The sequence below is a fragment of the Pseudochaenichthys georgianus genome, chromosome 21 (assembly GCF_902827115.2).
Source record: "Pseudochaenichthys georgianus chromosome 21, fPseGeo1.2, whole genome shotgun sequence".
Taxonomy (NCBI): Eukaryota; Metazoa; Chordata; class Actinopteri; order Perciformes; family Channichthyidae; genus Pseudochaenichthys; species Pseudochaenichthys georgianus.
Genome location: NC_047523.1, coordinates 24969484 through 24979028, shown reverse-complemented (window position 1 = coordinate 24979028; position 9545 = coordinate 24969484). Strand labels below are relative to the sequence as shown.

General features: G+C 37.8%; 2 protein-coding genes across 3 annotated transcripts; one reads left to right on the top strand and one right to left on the bottom strand.

Moving 5' to 3' along the window:
- Window positions 1-149: 149 nt before the first annotated feature.
- LOC117467016 (protein SIX6OS1) lies at window positions 150-4202 on the bottom strand. The gene is made up of 14 exons (XM_034110562.2): window positions 4112-4202; window positions 3811-3867; window positions 3592-3718; window positions 3356-3445; window positions 3073-3260; window positions 2945-2987; window positions 2740-2848; window positions 2192-2324; window positions 2016-2080; window positions 1572-1762; window positions 1355-1490; window positions 1237-1278; window positions 1125-1152; window positions 150-1044 (listed from the first exon to the last, which is right to left on the bottom strand). The coding sequence occupies exons 1-14, from the start codon at window positions 4161-4163 to the stop codon at window positions 917-919; spliced, it is 1389 nt and encodes a 462-aa protein (XP_033966453.1). The 5' UTR covers window positions 4164-4202; the 3' UTR covers window positions 150-916.
- On the top strand, window positions 4196-8820 carry tmem169b (transmembrane protein 169b). Of its 2 annotated transcripts, none has more exons than XM_034110564.2 (3): window positions 4196-4283; window positions 5643-6052; window positions 6557-8820. In XM_034110564.2, exons 2-3 carry the CDS (start codon window positions 5779-5781, stop codon window positions 7189-7191), a joined length of 909 nt encoding a protein of 302 aa, XP_033966455.1. In that variant the 5' UTR covers window positions 4196-4283; window positions 5643-5778; the 3' UTR covers window positions 7192-8820. The 2 variants fall into 2 exon arrangements, with proteins under 2 accessions (XP_033966455.1, XP_033966454.1); XM_034110563.2 differs by lacking the exon at window positions 4196-4283 and adding an exon at window positions 4942-5076.
- Window positions 8821-9545: the final 725 nt, after the last annotated feature.

Here is a 9545-nt window from a genome sequence, read left to right as displayed (position 1 = left end):
TTGATTGTCAATATTACAGTAGCTACAGTACATTAAATGTAAAGATTAAATTCAGGTATTCCTTTATTGCAGATTGTGTTCCTCTTTGTGCCAAACAAACCTTTTTTTGTTGTCAAATCACTGCCATTAAAAGACAATCAAGTGTGCCATACAGTAAAACTTAAATAAGTATGTTTAGTTTAAGAAATAATCTGATCAGGAACCTTAAGTGAAATAAGTATGTTCATGTTATCAAGCTCAAAATGAGATCTTCTATCATTTGCACAAACATTTAATAATTAGTCCTGTTTGGTTTGAGATTCTGAATCAAGTTCAAATGAAGAATAGGACTACATGTTTAACCGACAGATATCACCTTTAGACTTTCTGATTGGATTACCTAATTATTTTTTAAGTTTTCTGAAGTATATGTTTTTAAAGTCAAATGACGCATTATATTTAATATATAATTTGCAGAACAGAAATCTGAACATTGGAATGGAAATAAGTCTTGCCTTAACTTCCCTAATGTCAGGAAGGGACTCATGGGACCAGAGAAAGTAACATTTCATTTATACATTTCTGAAGTTTATTTCAACATGTAACACACTTCACAACTACTGTACTTACAATATGGAAAACTGAAAAGGAATATGAACACATTTGAGTATTATTTTGATATTGCTTTTTTCCATTAAAGGTCTATCAACAGTTAATACTGTTACAACATGTTCTTTGTTGTGTGAATAGTTATTAAAATAAGGTTTTAAGTTGCATTAATAAAAAAAAAAATACATACCATTTAACGTGGTGGTGTTAAACCATGAACCTTTCCCTAAGCTTAATTAAAAACAATATAAGAACATTACAGAAGAAAACAGGTAACAAAGTGTTCTCAAACACCATTTTCAGTATTTAAACGTTGTTTCTACACATCTCAAAAGTTAAATGAGAACGGAAACTCATCACTGGTTGTATTTTTGTTCGTTGTCTGAGGGCTGTTGGAGCTGAAGCCAAAATGGAAGTCTTCACTTTGCTCTGGTTGGCCGAAAAGAAACTCGGGACCTGCAAAATGATACACATACATGTCGTTCAAAGCAGGTTATACACATCTCTAAATTAAAGACATTTGATTTGAGACTTACCAGATGCAGACTTTGTTTCTGTGGTTTTCTGAAAGAAGATACACATAGTTTGATATTTTAGTTTGAGTAGTATTGTATAAAATATAGTTGGATAAAAGTACAAATGCAGTACCTTTTCATTAAAAAAAGGGCTGGTGAAAGCGAAAGATGAGTCCTGTAAAGAAAATAAGATGTAATAAACAAGAGAAGTTATTTCTGTTAAATCACTCTTTCTTTTGCCCACTCCTCACCTCTTCCTGTGACATGCCCACGTCAAATCCAAACCCAGAGAAGCCCGTGGTGCTGGGGTCAGAGTGCAGAGAGAACAGGAAAGCTGGAGATTTGGTGTCAGTGGAGCCTGGCTGTGGGGAGGCGGCAGGGCTAAAGCTGTAGTGAGCAAATGAAACACAGTTTTTAGTGGCAGTCTTGACAATAATTCTAAGTATTGGACAATTCAAAAAGCCTTACTTAAATGGGAATGCTTGGGTGGAAAACACAGCTGTCCTTTCTGCCACGGAGGACTGAGGATGCGTCTCTTTAGATGTCTGATGGAAAGCACCAAGGTCCTCATTGTCGCTCGGTGGCTGCTCTTCATCTGAAGCGTCCTCTTTCCCCACATCAGCCTCCACTCCTTCCCCCACATCCGACACATAGGTTTGCTGTTCATATGCAGAACAATCTCTTTAACGCATAATATGATAACTGTTAACCGTATGTGATTATCCTTGGTAGTTATTGATTGATTCTTGAGAGAGCCGTTGCTCACAATTTAGTATTTAAATTCCATAAACTTGTTGGGACAGATTACAAAAACATGCCATTAATCTATTAATAATACTTTTAGTTCCTATTATGACACAACATGACACTGTTGTTTTTAGGGGTACAAAGTATTATAGAAAAAAAACCTACCAAGACCTGATCCTCTTGTCCAGTTTCCTGCTCCTCAGTGTGCATCTCATCTTGCGGTATTTGTTCTGAAGAAATAAATATTTGCTGATGGGTTTGAAACATAAATATGCGAATGTCGCATATAGTGTATAAAGTGTTTTTATTAATTGAAATACGTAGGGAGCTACTCTACTTACCATCCAATGGATGAGATGACCACAGCTCATCGTTGTCTTTCTCTGGGGAAGAGCTGCAGGTCGTCGAATACTGGACCTCATGTTCCTCAGAAAAGTCTTCATCATTTGCCTCGACTGACGCTTTATGACCAGACTGAAATCAATCAATAATGAAACACTATTTACATGGCACATTTCGAAAACAAATCATATGCACTTAAAAAGGTTCTTTACAAGCAATTGACCAAACTAAGACTTTCAAAAGTAGTGAATCTTAATAAAATATAGTAGAATAGAATTATAATGATCTACAAAAATGTTGATCCAACAAAAGGGAGTTAAATTAATACTAAAGATGTATAAGTATAAATAATACAATTATTATAATCACTACCTAAAAGTGGCATAATGTGTGGTCTACCTTTTGTCTCAGTAAGGTTCATGATGAAATGCACGATGTGTCCAGGTTTTTGTTAGTGGCTATTGGTTCAACTTTTACATTTGATAATTGCTAGAATTTGGGCAGCTCTAGGATTCCGTTAGTACTGTTGTCTGATATATCCAAGTACCTTTGTCTGGTTGAGATGAAGAGAGGAGATGTCAATGGAAGAACTCTCATCCTCTGCCTGAGGATCTAATTGTTTCTCTGCTTGTGCAATGGGATGCTGGTCAGAAACACTAGAAGGAAAAATGAACTCAATCTGAGAAAAACGGAACTTTTCTTTGCTTTGGCTTTTTGTCATTGTGATATTTATAAGATTCACTGAAAGATACCTGTCTGGTAATTTCTCAGGGGAAGAAGAATCAATTACTGGACCTGGTCAGGCAAAAATGTAATTAATTGTATCAGGAGCTGTAAATATATCTTACCAGAGCAAGTTATGATATTAAAAGTGTATTACCAGTGAGATGGTCCAGCGGCTTATGTTTCATTGTTATTTGATCATCACAAGCCATGATCCTAGACTCAATCTCTTCTATTTCAGCCCGCAGCCCAAGGAGTATTTGAGCAAGAGGATTTTGGCAATAATATTCTTTGTGTGACTGGAATATCTTCCTGTAACTTGCAATTCTCTGTTCGTAGACCTCTCTTTTTGGGATACAAATAAAGAACAATTCAGCTTGGTTTATTATGGCACCCCAACAAATTAATTAAATGCAAACAACATAGTTAACTGAACCCACATGTCACGGTTATAGGTGTCTTTTCCGTTCTCCAGTTCTGTTTTGAGTGACTGCTCATACTGAAGAAGCAGGCTGTTAGTTGCCTTCATGCTAAAGTTACATGGATGACAATCAGAAATATATTATATCCACACTTCCCCGCACTGCTATTAATAATAAGTTATATGTACATTTTGGTTAAGTATCAACTTGGTTCATCATAGTTTGTCTCATGCATTACCTAGTCAACATCATACCTTTTAGCATTAGCCTTATTATGTATCACAGTGCTCTGCTTCACCCTGATTCCCTCCTCAAGTTTCTGGATTTCACTGTGGATTGTTTGAATGCAAGACCTCCTCTCAGCAGTGTCAGCTCTGCAAACTGTTCACAAAAATGTAAGCACTTCAAAGATACCATTTCAAAACAAACACTATATTGTAAACTAAGTGTTTATTTGTTAGCATTAACCTTACCTTTAATTTGTTGTTCGATTTCATTCTTCTTTTGGGAAAGCTCCCGAGTTTGAAGAGCTATAAAATACAAACAATAGTTACCTTATTTAAAAATGACAATTATTCTTTTCACTATTATTATAAATAATTGTAATTATCACTTCGATTGAATTTGCTCTGGTTTACACCAACACCGGCTTTCTAGTGAAAACCATTAGCAAAGCAGCTAGCATTAGATAACTTTAAACTTGCATGCTAATGACATCATTTGAAAACAAAACCACAACTTTTAACATACAAATAAGTTAAAATATAAACTCACCGAACTGAAAGAGGAGGCTGTCAATATTATGAAGTGAATATTGGTCGTTCATTTTGACACCAGGCTAATGTTAGTGGTTAGCGACGTTAGCTCACGCGGGGCGGGCTGCTGCTGTCAACGGCTCAGACGTTAGGAGACTTCAGCTGCGCACGGTTCTTTGAGCTCCTTCCAAGTAAAATACAAAGTTTTAAATAACTTGTTCATTGAGGAAAATACCATACATTCATTCTGTGGCCTCAGTTAAGATCGGTTTGGGATGCCAGATTTAAAATAATGTAGGCCTACTAAGCGAACCTAAAGATACTGTCAGTCATTCAAGTTAAGCTGGCTACCTTTTAGTTAGCTTTGGAGTGGACATTTAAGCTAGCAAACGTTTTCGGGCCATCATACAAGTGCCCGTGGCTTTATAAAAAACACTTCATTAACAATGTATTGTACATTTTGCTTTAAGTGAAAGTTAGTGACCACCATAGCGATACTGCTATACATTTCTTAATATATATTTTGTATCCAAAAAAATTATTAAGCCAAGCCTATGGCCTAGTATGTTGTGTTGCATTATACAAATATTCATAGGCTAACGTTTTTAAACTGACGCAATACATATTCATAGTCTGTACAATAGGTTATTATATAAGATTATTTGTAATATATTCATTTTGAGGGTTATTATTTCCAACGTTTTAAGTGCATACATACGGTGCTTAAAATAGTGCTTTCAGTATGCTTTTCCTCCATCATTTTCCACATGATGTCAATCAGGAGGATCACGGATCAGGATTGGTGGGACAGAGGGCTCGAGGCTGGAGGGGCGGGTTTAGTGCTATTCTGGAAATCATTTTTGCGTAGTGCATCTGTATGATGTGTATCGGCAAAAATACAGCCTTGTGATGTGTGGGGTCTTCCAGTGATTTATCCACACACGGTTAAGTTTATTTACCCGGCTCTTGTCTAACATTTTAAAGGTAAGAAGATTACATTTGAATTGCACTTCTATTTAGATTACATGCTGTTCGCTGGCTGGCGTCTGCAGACAAAAGAGCGGACATGGGTGGGATTTAAATGGGAGGGGATCAGCTGTGTGAAGAATGGGTTGTTTTTTCGATTCCACCCCCATCAATGAAATTAAGCATTCGTCTCGAAAACCACTCCATCCGTCAATTAATTGTGTACTTTTTCATTGTGTCTGTAAAGGAAACAGGATGGTGTAAACAGATCAAGTTCGCGGTACATTTACTGAGAGTAGGATATCGTTGTCCTGTCATGCAAAAAGAATGACAACCCCCATTTGAACAATTCATGTATGCCTCGTTTGTTATCTGTATTTCGTCTCTCTGGTTCTATATGCATAATTCCATATCAAAGATAATGTGAGATTTTGTATATTTGGTACATATGTAAAAAACGCCTCTGCAGAATCTAGGCCAGGCTCACTCTACATAGAGGAGTGTATTATTGTGACAGTAAAAAAACATGGCTGTTCTTTAATGCCTCTTTCTCTGTTTGTGTGGGTTTGTGCTTTTTCATCCAGCCTGAAATCTTCCCTAGATTTAACTTTTGAACATAATGAGTAGTCTGTGCTGCTCAGATCTTCAATATTAGTCTTCATATATAGCCCATCATAAAGTAGCCGAAGGGTCAAAGAGTTTACAGGATCAGAGGAGAGCATGGCCCAGCTAGAGGAGCCCCAAACTGAGGGAGAAGGCAGCCCCCAGATGATCTCCTTAAGATCAGAGATGTCAGGGAACCATGTGGCCGATGGAGAAGTGGGAGCCCCCATAAGGAGGAAGAGGAGGAAGAAGAAAGACCAGCGTCCAGAGTCCATTATTGTTTACCACTCTGAAATGGAGAGGGGCTCTGGAGAGGACCAAGGCAGTGAGGAGGGAGCAGAGAGGAGCACGGAGGAGGGAGCCAAATTCCTCTGCACACCTGCAGGAGAAGGTGAGAGACTTGTCTTTTAATATCAAGAAGTGCCATTATTATCACAGAAGGAAAGTTAGGTGATGTGTTTGACATACAGTCTACAGTGCAATTTACACCATGCATATTGACTACATAATAAAACGAAAGAACAATTTATGTATTTGTTATTAGCATATGGCCATTTTAAGGATAATATAATTTGACAGGAAAAAAAGACTAAGGCTGCGACCAAGCACATGCTTGCATCCATGCCTCTTTCTTGTAGGCCACTTTCCCTGCAACATCCATTTAGCTAATTGGAATGATCATAAATATACACTCAGACCCCCACACACTTGAAGCATTACTTCAAACTCTTAGAGCGGAAAATTGCGTTAGGCGTATTGTGTGAATCGACCTATATAAATGATGGTTACAGCTGAAGAGCAAGAATGTGAGTTTACCACATTCTCTTCTTGTTGGCTTTTCATTTTGCTGTTTGTCATAAAGGTAACTGTCTCTTGTTTCATAATCTCTTAACAGAAGAAGGGTGGAGCCTTCCTCCAGACAGCCGCTACGTGACCCTGACTGGCACCATCACCCGAGGAAAGAAGAAGGGTCAGCTGGTGGACATTCACCTCACTTTGACAAAGAAGGAAATCAGGGACCTGGCTAAGTCAAAGGAACGCCTCGACGCAGAATGTGAGGCAGGGGAAGGCTACAAACGCAACTGCGGCTTAGGCGTGTGTCAGGGACCCCATGTCGTCCTGTGGAGCCTCTCCTGCGTTCCTGTGATTTTCCTCCTCTCCTTCATCACTTCCTTTTACTACGGCACCCTTACCTGGTACAATGTCTTCCTGGTGTACAATGAGGAGCGGACGTTCTGGCACAAGATTACAATATGCCCCTTCCTCATCATCTTCTACCCCATGCTCATCATGCCCATGGCACTGTCCCTGGCTCTGTACTCTGCCATGGTGCAGGTGTCCTGGGCCTTCAGTGAGTGGTGGCAGGATGTCAGAGATATGGAAAAAGGTTTCTGTGGCTGGGCCTGTGGGAAGCTGGGACTGGAGGACTGTTCCCCCTACAGCATAGTAGAGCTTCTTGACTCTGATACTGTTTGTGGCACTCTGCATAGCAAGGCCCCCAGTGAACTCGCCCATACATCATCAGTGTGAAGTGGTGGTATGCTGAGGTGCAAGGCACATATAGGAGTAGGCCTAAATCCAAGTGATACGCAAGAAAGTTAGAGTTGCTTATGGGGAAGTACTTGAAAGCTTTTCTGTGATTGATGATCAAACACTACCTGAACAGTTCCGAAATTCAGATCTATTATGCATTATGGGATCCAGGCCACTATAAATGATTCCTCTAAGCATGCGAGTGGTAATCTTTGTTATTTTTAAGTTGTTATGGTTATCCTCCAACAACTGATAACTTCTTATAACTTTTTGATATTTTAAGGCCTCAGTGCCTCCTGTAGTGAAGTTTTCTTTAATCTCACCTTGTTCACTACATGTTGTTGGAGGCCTGAAAGTTCCACCAAGCTCCACTTCATCTGTAAATATCTGTAATTAAATGTATGCTCTCACAGAGCTGCGCACTGACGTAAAAAACTGGATGCATTTCAAATGCTTGTATGTAAAGTCATCATAATCTGTGAAGTTGTATTTGAAGTAAGGCTGGATTACTAACAGGAAACAATGGGTTCAGAAATGTCTTTATTAAATGTGTTTTATTACTGATTGATCTGGGTGTATGCACCATCCAAAACAATATTGTTCAAATAATGAGCACTGGGGGAAACACGACAACTTTCCCCTTTACCCTCACTAGCATTTCCTTTAGTTACTGTGGTTCCACGGCTAGTTCCGTTATGTGGGATGGTGACTGCAAATAATTGACATTGCTTGTCTTTGGTAACTTGGGATAGCTACCAGGAAAAAGAGAGATGCATCCTCTTCCTGTTTCTTTGTGCTTCTTCCTGTTTCTATTGTGCAAATAACATTTATTGTACAATTGATAGGAAATCCTTATTGGAATGATTTTTTTGGGGGGGGGAGAATATCAAACCATCTTAATCCATTAATAAATACCTGTATTTTTAGGATGATATTGTTTTAAATGGTGCATATTCCTAAAATGTTTTGCATTTCGTAAAGGAAGTTGCTGACACGAGTATTTACTAGTGTCTGGGCATCTAAATGTTGCTGCTTTGTGCACACATTAAGTACATAGTGTTACAGTGTTCTGACAGACAGAAGAACAGGGTTATCAGGTTAATCCAGCCATTTATTTGAAGCCATAGTCAGAAAAAGCTGACAAATTAGGCATTTCTCTGGTGTAGTCATGTGCTTTCATTGTCATTCTTCATATATTTAAGGCACCATCAACACAGATGTGTGTGATCTTAAACTACATGTGTTGTCTTCACAGTTTTGTTCCACACACAACTTAAAAAAGTAGTAATTTTCCAGTGTTCATGTTACATTTACACCCAGTCACATTTGAATGTTGATTTAATTTATTTTATATATTTAAGACTACTCACTTCCTGTCTTTGTTGTAGCTATTTGTTTTATACTCTGGCACTAAATGTATTGCAAATGGTTATCATGAACAGATTTTGTTGGTTTAAGTTGATCAGATAGTTAAAATATTTGTTTTAAAAAATATTTATGATCAGTCCTTGTTTGGTTGTATTATTCAATTGTGTTTCAAACAAACAGTGACATTAATCAGTGGTTGTGTCTTTATTCCATGTTACATGTTGTGAGACCACAGGATGCAAAGTAAAGAAGTACACAAATGAAATAAAGTCTTATGTCATTACATCACAACTTTATGACATTTTGGGGGTAAAACAAACAAGACACAATGGGATGTTTTATGGGAGGTTGATAATGTCTTGAAAAACAGTCGGTTTACAGTGTTTCCCTGAATGGTGACAACAGACGGAGCTAGCTCCCTGGGTTCAGGGTGTTTTAGATCTGATTATTGGCACCCTGGTGTTACACTGGGATGTTAAGTAAAGAAAATCCATATGCTCCAAAACACACATGAACCAACAAGGCCAGTTTTAAAGTCTGATTGTGGGGAGCTAAAGCTTAAACAATTTGTTGAGTCCTCAAAAAAAAAAGTGTTCTGGAAATGAAGAGGTTTAGGTATTATGTGTAAAGAAAGTTTAAGCAGCATTTAGACCTTAATGTAGGAAAAACATTTTAATAAACAAAGACACAAAAAATCCAAAATAATTCAACAGTTTGAGGGGAGAAGGTGCTTTATGGAGACTTTGAGTATTTGGTTTATTTTATTTATTTCTATTTGTATTATAACGTATTTTTTGGATCAGCTTTAATTCCCAAGTAAGCGTGTACCCATTCCGGGAATTTGATTTCAGTTGTGTTTTTTTCTAAACATACATGCACAGAAATTGACATACAGCTAACACAAGACTAAACAAAGGTTAACTAAAATATGTTACTACCATAAACATTTCGCAACTAATATACAGTGTATAAAAACAACACAA

Bases quoted from the DNA above. Each gene is read 5' to 3' on its own strand.
- LOC117467016 (XM_034110562.2), bottom strand. From the start codon at position 4,163: ATGAACGACCAATATTCACTTCATAATATTGACAGCCTCCTCTTTCAG. The intron at 1,763-2,015 runs GTAGGTTTTTTT...GCATATGAACAG, and splicing joins GACAAGAGGATCAGGTCTTG to CAAACCTATGTGTCGGATGT. The intron at 1,153-1,236 runs GTACTGCATTTG...ATCTTCTTTCAG, and splicing joins GCCCTTTTTTTAATGAAAAG to AAAACCACAGAAACAAAGTC.
- tmem169b (XM_034110564.2), top strand. From the start codon at position 5,779: ATGGCCCAGCTAGAGGAGCCCCAAACTGAGGGAGAAGGCAGCCCCCAG. The intron at 6,053-6,556 runs GTGAGAGACTTG...ATCTCTTAACAG, and splicing joins CTGCACACCTGCAGGAGAAG to AAGAAGGGTGGAGCCTTCCT.